The sequence below is a fragment of the Rosa rugosa genome, chromosome 1, assembly GCF_958449725.1.
Source record: "Rosa rugosa chromosome 1, drRosRugo1.1, whole genome shotgun sequence".
NCBI lineage: Eukaryota > Viridiplantae > Streptophyta > Magnoliopsida > Rosales > Rosaceae > Rosa > Rosa rugosa.
Window position 1 is genome coordinate 23,162,622 of NC_084820.1, and position 17,985 is coordinate 23,180,606.

The window sequence follows — 17,985 nt, forward strand, 5'->3', positions numbered from 1 at the left end:
ACTTTTGCCTGAAAAACAGTTTAGTCCCTCGCCTTTCAAATTAAACTGGATAGTCCTTATTCTTTCTAATTCTCACACAACAAGTCCAAAACAGATCTAAAATGACTATTCTACCCCCAAGATCCTTTTTTTATTTTTTTTCTCTCTTTTTTCAATTTCTCTCTCTTTTTTTATTTATTTTTTCTGCTTTTCTCTCTCTCCCTCTCCACAGATCGATCTTCTCTCTCTTGGTTTTCACTCTCATCCAAACTTTCCAACCACCCACACTTCTCTCTCTCTCTCTTCTTCTTCAATGGCTTCCATCTCTGCTCCAACCCCAGCTCCTCCCAACCTTACCTTTCCCAACCCCAAATCCTACCCCTCCTCCGCTTCGAAAACCCCATTGTACCCTTCCTCTTCCTCTAGATTTTCCGATTCATCCCTCTGCCGGTGCCGGAACCCTTCCTCCTCCTCCTCCGACGACTCAGTCCACCATCACTCGACCCAGCAACAACAATGAAAACCAGAAACCAAGTACAATTTAGAACTAGCTCGTTGGTTTCGAGCTTGGCGTTGCCGTAGGGGACGCGATTCAAGTCAACGACGGAGACTGGGTTGGGTGCTTGAGCGACGGGGCTTAGATGCGACAGTGGGCTGGGAGCAACGCGCAGGAGGTGGAGCGACGCCGGAATCTGGGCTGCGACGCCGGGAACTGGGGCTGCGGTCGGTGATGCAGGCGGTGAACACTGGGTGGAGATGCGTTCAGGTCTGCTGGAAGGCGCGGGGATGAGGCTGGCCGGCTGTGGGCAGGCTGCTGCCGGATCGAGATGGGCTAGGTGCGCGGGATCTGCGGCCTGTGAAAGGGAATTTTGTTTTCAGGAAGAAGAAGATGCGAAGAAGAAGAAAGAAAAGAAAGAAAAGAGAGGAAGAGGAATTTTGTTTTCAGGAAGGGGGAGGGAGAGAGAAAGACAGAAGAGAGAGAGAGAGAATATAAAAAAGGGGAGAAAAAAAAAATAGAGAAAAAATAAAAATAAAAATAAAAAGACGAAGTGAGGGGTATAATAGTCACTTTGGATCATTTTGGACCTTTTGTGTGAGAATTAGAGAGAATAAGGACTAAATTGTTTAATTTAAAAGGTGAGGGACTGAACTGTTTTCTGGAGCAAAGTACAGGGAGTAACAAGTATTTAATCCTAAGTAGAATTACCACATGTTCGAAGACCATTGAAGAAGGAACAATTATAGCGTGAATTGTCAACGTCCGCTTAAGTGTAGGTACATACTCATGTTAAGGCAATGATGTCCTCTAGTGCAAAACATTTTCACCACAAGGTCTTGATGTCTTTGGAAGCACAAACAAATTGCACTACAACAAAACATTGTGTAGGGGAGTTTTGGTTATGCGGTCCACTCAACCTAAAGGCTGGGCTAGCAAACTTCTTGATGATTATCATAAGGCGCACCCAATGTCTAGAAAGAATATGTAAAGACCCGAATTTTCATTAAATAAATTTTTGTAATTCGATAATATTTCGGATATTTGAATTATGAATTTTTGAGACTATTCGTAAGTCGTTGGGCGAGATTCAGTTTCGAATCGATTTTTATCTTGAAACGAACGATATTTAGGGGGAGGTCGTGAGAATTGACTTTTTATAATTACATAATTTGGGAAAACTTTCTTCATGAAAGTTGAAGAACACGTCGATACGAATTCGTGCATACGTGGAACATATTATTCGGAGTTCGTATGAATTAAATACGAATATTTGAAAAATTGGGAAACTTCTATAAATATTGAAAATTTCTGGAATTTTCAGAAAATCCAAAAATTCCTTAATTCCTATTTTTTTCTCCCCGGTCTCTCTCTTCTCTCTCCTCTCCCCCGACCTTTTTCTCTTCTTTCTGGGTTTTCTTCTTCCGCTGGCAGGGCCACCTTCCGGCCACCTCAAGCCACCCCCAAGGTGTCCACAGCTTCGCCTCGAGGTCATCTAACCACTGGACGAGACCACTTCCTCCGGAACGGCTTTAAATCGGGCAGAACAAGCGGCGAACTTTGAACGGAAAAAAAGGTCAACGCCTTTTTTCTTCCACCTCCGGCCACCAAAACTCACGATCCTTAGCTCCCTGAACTCGCCTTAACCTTCTGATCATGCTCCAAGAAGGATCGCACCAGATGTGAAGGATTTTACGTTCGTCGGAGCTCAACCCTCCAAAATCGAAAAATAACCTTTCGATCCGGATATCTCGAGCTACAGACCACCTCTTCCTGTGATTCTTGAACCAGTGAGTTCGCCTTGAGTTTCTGAACAACTCTCTAGAAGGGATCGAAGCCTGAAATTGAAGTTTTTAAGTCGAAATCGAGCCTTGCCGGTTTCTGCAAATTATCGCCGGATTCTGTATGAAAGTTGTTAAGCTTGTTGAGATGAAGAGAAGCAGCCCGGCCCCGACACCAGTGGTGGTGGTCGGCGGCGGCTCTGCCCCTAACTCCGGCAGCCCTTTCCGGAAACCTCCGGGGGTCAAAAATATGGTTTCTATGCATTTTTAGATTCTATATTCAATACGATCATTTCGATATATTATACGCAATTTTTGGATATCGTATGATTAAGTTATGAATTTTTACGTTTCGATCGATTTCGATCGTTCGATTCGTGATCTGTGAAGATCGGACCGTCTGATGGATTTGTAGTTTCGATATGTTGATCGTATGACTGTCCCGATGACTCTGTGTGGTCACGGGCGAAGATCCGACAGTTGGATCTTCGTATAATTGTGAAAAGGTGATTCGTGAGAATCTGACCGTCAGATTTTCGTATAATTTTGTGGAGATGTTGTTAGAGTGATTCAAGAAGATCTGACCGTTTGATCATCATATAAATTCGATCCGACCGTTGGATCATCACATAAATTCGATCCGACCGTTGGATCATCATATAATTTCGATTCGACCGTTGGATCATCATTAATTTAGAATCCGACCGTTAGATTTCCGTTTATGTGTGTTTATGATTTATTGGCTAAGTTAAGATCATTTTTGGATTAGGTGATCGACGGATTGATTTGGCAAATAATTTGTGAAATTGTTGTTTGAGCTGTTAAGAATACGCAGCTGGATTTGAGGTGAGTAAAACGCACATGGTTCTTTTACGAACCGAAATTTTGTGATTTATATTGAATTGTGGATGTGTGAAAAAAAAAATTGTTTTAAGAAAATAACTATTTATTTTAAATTATATGGACTTGATCGACTACAGTCCATATGTAAGTAAAGTGTATTTAAAATATAAAAATGAATTTCTCGATTTTAAATGCATGTGAACTATAGTTGGTATTAGTGGTCATTCCTGTAAGGGTGGCTACGTATATATATATTTACGTGAAATATATATTGGATGGTGTGGCATTTGGGAAAGTGTGGAATTGATGTGATTGATTTACAATTCCGAGCTTTATTCTTTCAAGAATATAAATCATTGTATATTATTGAGTTGATTTTGATGAAGAGTAATTGAGTTGTGTGGAATAATTGATTTATAGAGTCGAGTAAAATTATCACATTGATGATTGAAGCAGTCATTCGTAAGGTGAACCTTGGCCCAGGTGACACAATTACGATACAGTTAGAGCTCTAGTCTGTCTGCCATCATACTGCTTGGGGGATAAACGAGTTATCATATGCCCTTGGGTATGACATACTGCATGGGGTGATTAATATAATTAATCATAAGTCCGTGAGTATATATTGAGTAGGAAAAGTTTAGTTGTTTTTGAGTGGTCATGTAGAGTTGTTGTTGATTGATGCTTGAAGTGACATTGTACACTTCAATTTATTTTGCTAAGAAATGCTTGAGTAGAATTATTACTTTAAATCGTGCAATTTCTTGTTTACTCATACGGGCTGTCAAAAACTTACCGGGTTTTGTGTCGTTGCAATCCCGGTACACTATTCAAATTGTGTAGCGGGTAATCCTACAGGTCAGGAGAATCAGGGCGGTGTTCGTGCGAGTTAAAGAATTTGTTTTAGTTTTACAGCAATTGTAATTGTGTGGTGAGTTATGCTCATTTGAGCCTTACAATTTATTTTGGTGAGAGTGTGCTGTAATAAACAAATTTGAGATTTGGTTTATGTAATATCGAGTGATGTGAAGTGTGGATGTTTTTGAGAAAAAAATTTCAGGTTGTATTTAAGTGAGTTGTATTAATTCATGTTTCGGATTTGAATTTGTTATTCAAAATTCGGGGTGTGACAGTTTGGTATTAGAGCGTAAGGTACATATTTGGTGATAATCAGTACCCCCCGAGTGATGGCCCGTCTGCAGCGGATCCCATCATATACTCTTCGGTACTGGTATAATCATTGGGTATGTCGTAGTGTGGGGTCTAGTCAGGGTGTAAGTCCATAGGACGATAGAGTTGTCTTGTAGGTTCGTATTAGAATAAGTTTAATTTCCGTGAGTTGCAATCTTCGAGGAATGGAAACCTCCGGATTTAAACTCTGTTGAGTCAGTGAGAATTGTTTTATGGAAATAAGGTTCTTTAGTATGTTGAAGTGTTTGGTTGAAGGCATGGTGTTGACCTAAGCACGTATCCAATGTGGATACAAGTATTAATCGATAGTAATTTTGCCTTTTTGAGTTGGATTTGCAAATGTTTTTGGATGGAATGTACGTACCAAGAGTTAGATACCTTGTTTTGTAATGAGATATCTTAGTGGAGTTTTGGTAATTGACATGTGCTATGTGTTTAAAGTGACTCCTAGGTAGCTATGCTGACCTTGTGTGAGATTGAATTCTTAGTATAGATTGAGATGGTTGTGTGGTAATTTTATGTCCACTTAGCGATAAAATTTTAGAAAGAGGAATTATGAGTAAAGGCATGGTTTCCTCTCAAGAGGAGTTCTATCTTGTGGAAGACGTAGTACAACTTGTTTGGGTTATTGTTGAAGCAGTTGATGCTACTCGCCTATCTAGACTGGTTAGGGAGGTCACTAAGGAGAGCAGTGGCATTATAGAGTGGTACAATTTTCTCGATTGGTCGATCAGTGGATTGAGAATATGGAGACCTACTTTGATATGGTCATCTGTACAGACATGAAGGAGAAAAAGATGGCTACATACCTCTTTTAATGTGCGGTAGGACGGGTGGATTTTTGTGCTAAAAAGCTAGGATTATATCGACCGTGACTTTGGAGGGTTTTGTGGAACCTTTTTTAGACGTGTGCTTATACTCCAGTGTTGGAGAAGTTGGAATTGGTCTCATTACATTAGTCCGGAGGGTATGAGTGTCGGAAACTAGGAGCTTAGCTCACACAACTGCATCAATTTGTCTGGCTGTTAGCTGTTGAGGAGTTGGCTCATATGTTCTAGTAGGGAATGAATTAGGAGATTAGGGAGAGAGTGGTTCCTTTACAGCTGCCTTCCATGACAATGAACCTTGTTAGTGCTTGGGCAATAGAGCTAATACTCCAAAACTCCTAATAGGAAGATGCCAATTATGAAAGATTTCTGAGGAAAAGGAGAAAGGTAATCATAAAGAGCGATGGTGCGTTAGGTACTTGGGGGTGGGCCTTAAAAGAGGCAAAAAATCCTTCAACAAATTCTATCTGTTGAACTTAGTTTGACTATACTCATTGGACAAATGGGACCCTTCAGATGTTTTTGATTGAGAAGTGTTTAGCTTTACTAATCCTTGATCCTAGTGACGCATTGTTTTCCACGCAATTGTTTTGTGTTTGGTTTGGCTCAGATGATTCTAGCTAGATCTCTATGTGACTTGACTACTTAGTCTGTTTTGAGAATAATTGTTTTGGTGATGCTTTTTCGTTGTTGTAGCAGATGAGTAATTCGGCCGAGGCTGGATCTCATCTTGTTGTGTTTGAAAATATTGGAGTGTTTGTTGTGATTTTGGTTTTTGTAAAAAAAAAAAAAAAAAAAAAAAGAAGAGGAGTACACTTTACTAAGCCAAGTCAGTAGATCCGGAGAGGTTGAGGCTGAGCTCAAGGGAAATACGAGAGCCACCATTGTAGCCGCCCCAACCACTGAAATAGTGGACATCGCCGCTACCTCTCTCGGAAGTAGTCTTCTTGTTGCCAGAGATGTCTTCACTATGCATGGGGAGCAGTGGAAGAGTTTCAATCTCCTGGTGATCATCTCCTCGCTGTTCCATGACAGTAGAACTAGTTGATCCAAAATTTAAATTAATGGATCCACCAACACCAGTAGAGCTAGTTGACCCAAAGTTAAGATTAATGGATCTACCAACAAGCCCTAATCTTTGCTTGGGCACTGGAAAATTCGAAGTGGACCTCTTCTTCAGTTTCTCCCAAGCCTTGTGGTTCGGGAACCAATAAAAGACGTTCTTGCCCTCCATCTCTCCATATCGTCTCAGCTGGAGAGTGATCCTCTGAACCTGTTCTGCAGTTGGAGACTTAACACCCTTGTTGTAGAAAAGCTCATTGAGGATTCTTAGCTGATCTGTAGTGGGAGTCAATCGGGTACTACTCCTCCCGCAATACAGGTTAGCACTACTCCCGGCTGCTTGGTTGCTTCCTCCATCCTCGATTGGTTGCTGGGTTATAGGTTGATTGGTTGCTGGGTTTGTAGTTTCATTGGTTGCAGGGTTTGTGGGTTCATTGGTTGCTGAGTTTGTCGTTCCATTTGGTGAAGGATTGAGAGAATATGAGAATTGAAGAAACGATGATGATGAGTGGTTGAGAGAGAGATTGCTGTTAGAGGGATTGGAGCTGATGAAATGGTGTTGGGTTGGAGATTTGAGTTTACCAGGAAGAGGAAGAGATTTGAGTTATTAGGTGGAAGAAGAGATCTAGATTATGGTGTAGAGGAAGAGTTAGATTTGATTAGTCGACGAAAGAGTCAAAAGTAGTGTCAGAAAAGTAGAGTAAATAGGGGAAAAGGAAGGTTAATTGTCGCGTGTGGAGCGCGTGGGGGAAACGAACGGTTGTTGAGGAGGTGAGTCAGACAAGCACTAGCCGAAAGCATTTTTGGATTTCGTGAGTCTCGAGAAAAACAATCGTGGCACATGGAGTGTGCCGACAGTTTGTTTTATTCTATCGCTTATGATAGAATAAATAAAAGAATTGTAAGGACAACAGCGAGAGCAGCTGGTGCTCTAGTGGTTGAGAGCAAAGCTCTTGTACATGAGGTCTGAGGTTCGAAACTTGCCTCTCTTTTATTTTGATTATGTTCGCTTATGACATAATAAGTTTTATATTTGTACATATTATAATAAGGATAGCTTGTGCTCCAGTGGTTGGGAGTAGAGCTTTCTCGCAGCAGGTTAAGGTTTCGAACCTTGCCTCCTACAAAGTTTTTATGTTTTTGTATATGCCTCGGTATGTATACGTATAAACGGTCTGTACGAATTGCATACGTATATACAGTCGGTACGGTATACAGACTGTATGTACGGTATGTATATGTATGTAAAGTCGATACGATATACCGACGGTATGTAAAACTTCATACCGTAGCCGAGTTGAAAGTTGGTGGGTCGAGTTTTTAGCCCAAATTGGTTCGTGCCGGTTAGCCAAACAGTACGGTTGAGCCGAGCCGAGCTGAAAGTTGGTGGGCCGAGTTTTTAGCCCAAATTGGTTTGGGCCTATTCAAAATGCAGTTGGTTCGGCCCAAATGGTCAGCCCTAGTGCTTAGCCCAAGGATTGAGCAAGCTCAAGCCATCATCACTGGGTGTGAACGCGTGCTAGTGGACCCTCCTAGAGCCCACAAGAAGGCCCAAGTGGCCCATTTGAATAAGAAGAACTTGTGGAGGTGTTTAACTTTTATAAATTTTGATTTTGGAAACAATAACAATGTGACGACCCGTGTGGTGATCTAGGTGATGATCTATGTGATCGATCATGGCACGAGTGAGGTACATACAAATATGACATTTGTTGTCGAACCTGTTCGTATTTTGGATAGGACGACAAAGCAACTTAGAAGGAAGGAAGTTAATTTGGTTAAAATATTGTGGAGTCACCATGACAAGGATGATGCTTCTTGGGAATTGGAGTCGGATATGAGAGAGAAGTACCAGCAGTTGTTTGTTGATCAGTAAGCGTGAATTTCGGGACGAAATTCCTTTAAGGATGGTAGATTGTAAAGACCCGAATTTTCATTAAATAAATTTTTGAAATTCAATAATATTTCGGATATTTGAATTATGAATTTTTGAGACTATTCGTAAGTCGTTGGGCGAGATTCAGTTTCGAATCGATTTTTATCTTGAAACGAACGATATTTAGAGGGAGGTCGTGAGAATTGACTTTTTATACTTACATAATTTGGGAAAACTTTCTTCATGAAAGTTGAAGAACACGTCGATACGAATTCGTGCAAATGTGGAACATATTATTCGGAGTTCGTATGAATTAAATACGAATATTTGAAAAGTTGGGAAACTTCTATAAATATTAAAAATTTCTGGAATTTTCAGAAAATCCCAAAAATTCCTTAATTCCTATTTTTTTTCTCCCCGGTCTCTCTCTTCTCTCTCCTCTCCCCCGACCTTTTTCTCTTCTTTCTGGGTTTTCTTCTTCCGCCAGCAGCGCCACCTTCCGGCCACCTCAAGCCACCCCCAAGGTGTCCACAGCTTCGCCTCGAGGTCACCTAACCACTGGACGAGACCACTTCCTCCGGAACGGCTTTAAATCGGGCAGAACGAGCAGCGAACTTTGAACTGAAAAAAGGTCAACGCCGTTTTTCTTCCACCTCCGGTCACCAAAACTCACGATCATTAGCTCCCTGAATTCGCCTTAACCTTCTAATCATGCTCCAAGAAGGATCACACCTGATGTGAAGGATTTTACGTTCGTCGGAGCTCAACCCTCCAAAATTGAAAAATAACCTTTCGATCCGGATATCTCGAGCAACAGACCACATCTTCCTGTGATTATTGAACCAGTGAGTTCGGCTTGAGTTTGTGAACAACTCTCTAGAAGGGATCGAAACCTGAAATTGAAGTTTTTACGTCAAAATCAAGCCTTGTCGGTTTCTGCAAATTATCGCCGGATTCTGGAAATTTTCCGGCCACCTCGACTGTTTTAGGTAATTTCGACCACTTCCGGTCATTTTGAGCTTACATGGTAGTTATGAAAGTTGTTAAGCTTGTTGAGATAAAGAGAAGTAGCCCGGCCCCGACACCAATGGCGGTGGTCGGCGGCGGCTCTGCCCCTAACTCCGGCATCCCTTTCTGGCAACCTCCGGGGATCAAAAATATGGTTTCTGTGCATTTTTAGATTCTATATTTCAATACGATCATTTTGATATATTATACGCAATTTTTGGATATCGTATGATTAAGTTATGAATTTTTACGTTTCGATCGATTTCGATTCGTTATCTGTGAAGATCGGACCGTCTGATGGATTTGTAGTTTTGATATGTTGATCGTATGACTGTCCCGATGACTCTGTGTGGTCACGGGCGAAGATCCGAATGTTGGATCTTCGTATAATTGTGAAAAGGTGATTCGTGAGAATCCGACCGTCAGATTTTTGTATAATTTTGTGGAGATGTTGTTAGAGTGATTCAAGAAGATCTGACCGTTGGATCATCATATAAATTCGATCCGACCGTTGGATCATCATATAAATTCGATCCGACCGTTGGATCATCATTAATATAGAATCCGACCGTTGGATTTCCGTTTATGTGTTTATGATTTATTGGCTAAGTTAAGATCATTTTTGGATTAGGTGATCGACGGATTGATTTGGCAGATAATTTGTGAAATTGTTGTTTGAGCTGTTAAGAAGACGTAGCTGGATTTGAGGTGAGTAAAACGCACATGGTTCATTTACGAACCGAAATTTTGTGATTTATATTGAATTGAGGATGTGTGAAAAAAAAATTGTTTTAAGAAAATAAATATTTATTTTAAATTATATGGACTTGATCGACTATGGTCCATAGATAAGTAAAATGTATTTAAAATATAAAAATGAATTTCTCGATTTTAAATGCATGTGAACTATAGTTGGTATTAGTGGTCATTCTTGTGAGGGTGACTACGTATATATATATTTACGTGAAATATATATTGGATGATGTGGCATTTGGGAAAGTGTGGAATTGATGTGATTGATTTACAATTCCGAGCTTTATTCTTTCAAGAATATAAATCATTGTATATTATTGAGTTGATTTTGATGAAGAGTAATTGAGTTGTGTGGAATAATTGATTTATAGAGTCGAGTAAAATTATCACATTGATGATTGAAGCAGTCATTCGTAAGGTGAACCTTGGCCCAGGTGACACATTACGATACAGTTAGAGCTCTAGTCTGTCTGCCAGCATACTGCTTGGGGGATAAACGAGTTATCATATGCCCTTGGGTATGACATACTGCATGGGGTGATTAATATAATTAATCATAAGCCCGTGAGTATATATTGAGTAGGGAAAGTTTAGTTGTTTTTGAGTGGTCATGTAGAGATGTTGTTGATTGATGCTTGAAGTGACGTTGTACACTTCAATTTATTTTGCTAAGAAATGCTTGAGTCGAATTATTACTTTAAATCGTGCAATTTCTTGTTTACTCATACGGGCTGTCAAAAGCTTACCTGGTTTTGTGTCGTTACAATCCCGGTACACTATTCAAATTGTGTAGCGGGTAATCCTACAGGTCAGGAGAATCAGGGCTGTGATCGTGTGGGTTAGAGAATTTGTTTTAGTTTTACAGCAATTGTAATTGTGAGGTGAGTTATGCTCATTTGAGCCTTACAATTTATTTTGGTGAGAGTGTGCTGTAATAAACAAATTTGAGATTTGGTTTATGAAATATCGAGTGATTTGAGGTGTGGATGTTTTTGAGAAAAAAATTTCAGGTTGTATTTAAGTGAGTTGTATTAATTCATGTTTCGGATTTGAATTTGTTATTCAAAATTCGGGGCGTGACAGAATAAGTCCAGGGCGCAAGTGAAATGGGAGCTTCCCCCGAGGGGTAGACTCAAACTGAACACGGACAGGGCTTTTCATGGAGCAACTGGTCATGGTGGGATTGGGGCCGTTATTGGAAATGAAGATGGTGAGTGTTTAGCTGCAATTGCACAGCCTTTTTCCCGAGTTAGATCGGCTTTCCAAATGGAGGTGGGGGCCATGAGAACTGGTCTTCTTTTACTTATTCACCAAGGCATGGATAGTGTTGATATTGAGATCGACTGTGCTGCGGTGATTACGACCCTTCATAGAAATACAGAAGATCTTTCTAAGGTAGGTTGGACAGTGGAGGATTGTAAAACCTATTTATCGTGAAGCAAATGGTGTGGCCCATAGATTGACGCATCTTGCTAGTGTTGAGTGGTTAGATGATTATTGGTTAGATGAGACTCCTGTGATGATCCGGGATATACTCTATGAGGATTCATGTATTAGTACTCGAGGTTCAGGTTATATGTCCCCCTCGCAGTATAATTATCTTTTAAATAGTAATAATAATAATAATAGGCATGGGGCTGAGCCTCTCAGTTAGGCTGGATTCCAAACCTCTTTTCAAAAAATAAAAAAAATAAAAATTGTTTTTTCGAGTTAGAACTTTTTTGAACAAGGTGTTTAAATTTAAATAATAAAACAAACATCGCAATAAGTAAAGTTTGAATATTGTGCCCTCTAGTTCCTAACAATGCACTTGATTCTTTTGGTAAGAGTAGAAGACCACTACTTTTCTATTTTCTTCTCAATTCGCCATTTCAATCCGTTTTCCTTATTTTTATATTTCAAGGTTTACTAAATTTTTCTTTACCAAAAATTTCGATTTTAATGGAAATTTCAGTATTTTTAATTTATGAAAATTTCAAGTTTTTATTGAATTTGATCAAATATCGCTAAGATCAAACTACAAAAATTTCAACAAAAGTTTGCTCAATCTTTTCTTTAATTGATTTAACCAAAAGTTTTACCGGGGGAGCCTAAAAGGCGCCATAGATTCAGCAATAGTGTGCTGTGCTCAAATCCATCGAAGCCGCGTCCAAGATTTCCAACCTCCTCTCCCGGGTCCCACCGACCAATGTGTATATGCCGCGTCCAAGCTTTCCACGTGGCTCATCATCAGATATGTACGTACATTATCTGCTATTATCTTAGTTCGCCTGTCAACACCAACCTTCATCATTGTCCCCCCCTTTTTACGGCGGTAATAAAATATCTTCCTATTTCATTCCTATAAAACCGAAACCTCCAGAGTCTCTCTTTGCATCACTAGTCTCACTTCTTATTACAAACACATACACACAGTAGGAAAAAACATGGCGACTCTTCAAGTACCAGCATGCGTTCCTTCTCCTGCTGAGGACTCTGAGCAGCTCAAGAAGGCTTTTGAAGGTCTTTTACTTAACACACATAATCTCTTAGTCTCGCACTATAAGCAATCATTCTGTGTAGTCTGATCTTGTTCTTCATTTTGTCTGTTAGATTTATTTGGTCATGTCTCTGTTATGATCATCTAAAACTTTGATCCATCTACTTACATATGGTTTTTACCTTTATGTGAGTTCTGGGTCTTGGATGTAGTCTTTACAAAGCTTAGAATGTCAATGATAATATGATCATGATCATGAAGGTTTTTTTTTTTTGTTCTTAATGTTCTTGGCTTCATTTTTGGTGGATCAAAGTTTAGATCTGGATGTTTTTATCAGTTATCTGGTGGAGATAGTTTGAGGTTCACTGTTGACTGACTAAGTAGTTGATGTTTGGCATGTTTACATATAATCTGATATGGATGATCTTGATCATCTAAAGATCGATCTGCTACTAAAAAATCTTTACTTGTGAGTTGTGATTATGTGTTTTCTGGGTTTTAAGTATAATGGGGTTGCCACCTCTGTAAAATTCAGGATACTTATATGATCGTAAAGATCACGTCGGACTTCGATCTTTCTCTTAAGAGTTTTATTTCAATTTTGTTGTTCTCGTTTTTATTGGATCAATGTATTAGATCCAGATCTGCTTAGCAGATATCTTGTGGAGTCATCAGTAAGGTTCACTATTGACTGAAAACCTTTTTGGGAAATATCTAAACAATAACCTTCTTTTTACTCCCACTAATTATGGCAAAAGCAAGGCCTTAGTGCTAAACCACCATACTCTGTATCTGACTTTTTCTGATTCATCCGCTCTGATATCTATATCGGTTCCTCTTGCACATTATTCATAAGTTGACCTCCTTCCTTGAATATTTCACTGGATCGTATTTTCTTAATTAATGGCATATACAGCTAAATGTTTATGATTCTTCTAATTACTGTAGCTGAGGTGATTAAACCACTTTAAGCAGGAAAGTCATAAACTATATATTGAGACTATTATGGTCAGGCACGGAACTAGGAATTAAATTTGAGGTGGGCTAAATTTGTAGGGATCAATAGATTTAATTACTTACATCAAGAAATCGATAAATTCTCAAATTCTAACATGAATTACTCAAATTCTAACATAAATTACATTCTAATCTCGTCAAAAATTTCATTATAGAAGAGAAGTTAAAGTGTAATACCTTCGCAAGGTTGAGAGAATGAGAATGAGTGCAGGAAAGAAGAGATCGAGACCGACCCCTATAATAATGATGTGCAAAGAGAATTAGAGAAGTGAGAGTATTGAGTATGAGAAATGCAAAACCGGGTAGAGAGAGGAGGAGACAAAAAACTGAAAAAGAGGAGAGAAAGAGGAGAAAAGTTTTCTTTGTCTAGTTGTCTACTTGTTATTTGCAGACTACAAGTCTACAACATATTTTAATCATACATATATATAATAATTTTTTTCCCCCCAAAATGTTGGGGTGTGCTGCAGCACACCTCAGCCCACCCCTACATCCGTGCCTGATTATGGTCACATGTTTTCTCAATCAAGATAATAACTTTCACCGTATAAACATAATAGTGGTTGGATCACTCCTTAAGTCTCAAAGAGTTTCGATTTTTCTAATTTCAGTAGCAGAGCAGTTGACAATTTTAAGATCTTTGCATAGTATATTGCTGTCTCCTATTTGTAAATGGAACATTTTTGAGCTAACCTTGGTAATTTGTACGCAGGATGGGGCACAAATGAGGGCTTGATCATTTCTATATGGGCTCATAGGAATGCTGATCAGAGGAGACTAATTCAGCAGACTTATGCTGAAACTTATGGGGAGGATCTTCTCAAGGCACTGGACAAAGAACTCACAAGTGATTTTGAGGTCCGATTTCGATTACTCTTTCATTTATAGATGCATACTATTTTGTAACTAATTATAAAGCAGCACTTTCAAGTTTCAAGAGCTTGTGAATGGTGTGTGTCATTTTAAAAGGATATTGCTTGATTTTCTCATATTTTGTTTTATACCAGCGCGCTTTGCTGCTATGGACGCTGCATCCTTCCGAGCGTGATGCAGCTTTGGCTAATGAGGCTACAAAGCGGTTCACTTCAAGCAATTGGGTTCTCATGGAAATAGCTTGTTCTAGATCTTCACATGAACTACACCTGGTAAAGCAGGCTTACCATGCTAAGTTCAAGAAATCCCTTGAAGAGGATGTTGCATTTCATACGTCTGGAGACTTCCGCAAGGTACAACTTGAACCTTCAAAATGATTAGTCATTTGATTGTTCTCTGAATTGTCTAGTTGGTATATTGGAATGCATCTCTTTTGTTATCCGTTAGATAAAACATGTTCACCTACATTGTCTTCCTTTTTTCAAGTTATTCTGCACCTAAATCCCAGACACTAACCTTCCTTATGCCTAGATCTATCTTCTCTTTTTCTTCCATTGCCTTGGCTGTTAATGCATTGCTTTATCAGTTGATCAATTTGTTGGTACTTTTGACTCTGTCACAGCTTTTGGTACCTCTTGTGAGTGCTTTCACTGACAACTTCTTTAGTTGATTTAAAGCACCAATCTTATTTTGTATTTCTTAAAACTTAACAATTATATATTATAGTTGATCATCTGCACACAAGATGTCTGATTGAAGTTTCAAGTGTAGAGCATATGCACAACTATTATCTCTTTAACTAATTCAACCAAACCGATTTGTAACATACCTATAAAATTGTTGCCATCAAGGTATGTCTCCTACAATGTTGTTAGGTTTCCAATTTCTCTTGCTATGCAATAATTATTAATTAGTGTACCTTATACCTTAACATGCTATGGTTTTAATAGATTAGGGTTCTAGATAATTTGTTGGTGTGTATTTTAGTTCATACCTGAGAGTTGGTTATAACTCAGATCAATTTCTTGCAAAGTAGATAAGTTGAAGATGAAAGCTGGTATGGAACCTGAAAATTGATTACCAAACAACCTGAAACATTGAAGTTTGGACAAGGACCCAAACCATGACGGTATCACTCCCATAAACTTGTTGTATCCCAAGTTAATGAACTTCAACCGGTGCAGGTGAGTCAACTCGTGAGGCAAGGTACCTTGGAAACTGTTATTTTGGATGTCCAGATCAACAAGGAATGATAAGTTGCCTAGCTCAGGAGGAATGGTGCTCACGAGACCAAAGTAAGAGAGGTTCAACTCTGCGACTCGATGATGACGTGCACCACAAATGACGCCAACCCAGTTGCAAATAGGGGTGGTGGTTAACCAGTTGGTAAAGATCATGTTTTGAGGGTCACTAGTGATATGGGCTTTTGGAGCAAGAAGAGCAGACCGGTCTGTGGTGATGTTAAGGTTGGTTTGCATTGCCATAGTTAAGCAGCTAGCCGCCTCACAATAGATCAAGTATACCAGGAAGAACCAAGTAACTCTTTCCATTATTTGAATAATGGATATGCAAAGTGTGTGGAATTGTTCAATGTGGAGAGTTACAAGAGAAATTGTGTGGAGATACTTTAATATATACACACACACACACACACACACACACATGCTACTAATTCAGAGAGGTTGCTTACTTTTCGATCAACATATGCAAACTCACAGCATGTCCAAAGACTTAGACTACCACATAGACAAACGTCCAAAGACTTGACTATCACACAGACAAATATGATTGACAAGGAAATGTGTGGATCAAAATGTTAATGGATGGAATAATCAATTCAACGGAAGATTGACAAGGAAATGCGTGGATCAAATTGTTAAAGGATGGTATCGTCAATCCATCTCTAGTAGCTAAACTTCATTTTTGGAGAGTGATGGAAATGCGTGAAACACAATCTCAAAGACTTGAACAACAAATGAACCCATTTAGGTAGCCTTCAGTGCTCTTCTTTGTTGATCAATCGCAGAGAAGTTTCTCCTTAGATGGCCTCTTGAGACCAAGTTTTGTAGTGATTTAGTTTTCTTTTCTTTTTTTTCTTTTTTCTGTCTTTCTTTCTTTTCAGACTTTTGAGAAATATATCATTAAAAGTAGGGGTTTTGTCCATTTACCCCATTTCTAGGGATTTTTTTCCCCTTACCCCATTAAGTTTTTTTAATTCCCTCTTACCCAATACACTCTAAGGGAGTCTTCCCTAATACCTCATTAAATTTTTTTTTTTGTTTTTAATACCATTTTACCCCTCACCCCTTTGTTACTTAGAGAGAGAGAGAGAAAATGGAAGAGAGAGAAACTATAGGAAACTTCGCCGGAGCCCGTCACCGGCCGCCAGAATCCGGTCACCGGCTGCCGCCCACCGGAATTTGCTGAAAATCTCACCGGAAAGTTTTTTTTGCCCCCAATAGACATCTATTGCCCCCTAATAGAGGGGCAATAGACATCTATTGCCCCCCAATAGACGTCTATTGCCCCAATAGTCTATTGCCCCCTAATAGACGTCTATTGGGGGCCAATAGACGACTATCAGCCATGTATTGCCCCCCAATAGACGTCTATTGCCCCCCAATAGAACTTTCGTTTGCCGGAATGAAAATTAATCTTCCTAAAATTAGACAAATAAAACTTTAATTAACGAAAAAAAAAAAAAAAGAGATTACATCAATTTAAAACATCTATTGCCCTGCAATAGACGTCTATTGCCCCCCAATAGTCGTCTATTGCCCCTCAATAAAACCTTTTTTTCTTTCTTTTTTCTTTCTTTCTGGGCTTCTGCCACATTTTACCACAAAAAAAAAAAAAAACAAAAAAAGCTCATATTGGGCACCCAGAGAAAAGCTTTGGGCACCCAATCACCAATCTCACCGGCAGAGATGCTCGACTCAGGCCACAACCCATTTTCACCGTCGTCTCAACCCGGACGGCGTCGTCAAGCGCGTCACCTACGAGCAGACCTGCGGCCACGCGCCGCCCTACCTCATCTACGTCGACCACGACCACCGCGACCTCCGGCCTCATCCTCTCCTCATCTACGTCGACCACGACCACCGCGACTGTTAGCATTGAAGCCACCCTCAAGTGCAAGAGGTACAAGTTATAGATAGGGGATTAAGTAAGGATGTCAAACCCACGAGGATTGGTAAATCATTTCCTAGCTAGGGAAAACCTAAGGAAAAACTAGAAGAATATGCAAATGTACAATCACAAACAAAGGCTCACAAGTGAACCAAAGTTCATGGTGAGTATGTGCAAGATGGTGTGTAGAGATTTGATTTTGATTTTGAGATTGGTTTCTATTCAAATTGAGACAATGAAAGCAAGTAATATAAACTAAGCTAAACTAAACAAGTTGTTATCAAATGGATGGGAGTTAGGGCATCGGGTTTCACCTTTTGCCTCCCTTGCAAGCATTAAAGCAATTGAATATGAATGATGCAAAGCTAATTGTCCAACTACCCTCTTAGCATCCGGATAGGACTACTAAGGCTTAAACCCCTTTCATTTTATTAACTCTAACCAGATAAGTCTAGAGCTAACTACCTAGAGACAAATTCAATTACCGGATAGGTCTCAATCCTTTGCCCCTAAATGCATAAAGCTTAGAGTTTAGGTAACCAAGCAAGCAAACCAATCCTATCTCTAGGTGATTTTAGCTCACTACCCTCACATGCACACATGGTGTGCTTTCATGCTCCCTTTTTGCCTAAAGGTAATCAATCTCTAGGAAAAACTTCATGTCATGACAA

General features: G+C 39.5%; 2 protein-coding genes across 4 annotated transcripts; one reads left to right on the top strand and one right to left on the bottom strand.

The window, feature by feature from the left end:
* Nucleotides 1-5,937: 5,937 nt before the first annotated feature.
* On the bottom strand, nucleotides 5,938-6,351 carry LOC133724739 (uncharacterized). The gene has a single exon (XM_062151570.1). It carries the CDS (start codon nucleotides 6,349-6,351, stop codon nucleotides 5,938-5,940), a length of 414 nt encoding a protein of 137 aa, XP_062007554.1.
* Nucleotides 6,352-12,160: 5,809 nt separating this feature from the next.
* On the top strand, nucleotides 12,161-15,932 carry LOC133724423 (annexin Gh1-like). 3 transcript variants are annotated; one of them, XM_062151183.1, is made up of 4 exons: nucleotides 12,161-12,318; nucleotides 14,025-14,170; nucleotides 14,320-14,538; nucleotides 15,370-15,932. In XM_062151183.1, the coding sequence occupies exons 1-4, from the start codon at nucleotides 12,243-12,245 to the stop codon at nucleotides 15,436-15,438; spliced, it is 510 nt and encodes a 169-aa protein (XP_062007167.1). In that variant the 5' UTR covers nucleotides 12,161-12,242; the 3' UTR covers nucleotides 15,439-15,932. The 3 variants fall into 3 exon arrangements, with proteins under 3 accessions (XP_062007167.1, XP_062007287.1, XP_062007223.1); XM_062151303.1 differs by lacking the exon at nucleotides 15,370-15,932 and adding an exon at nucleotides 15,222-15,360; XM_062151239.1 differs by lacking the exon at nucleotides 15,370-15,932 and adding an exon at nucleotides 14,808-15,130.
* Nucleotides 15,933-17,985: the final 2,053 nt, after the last annotated feature.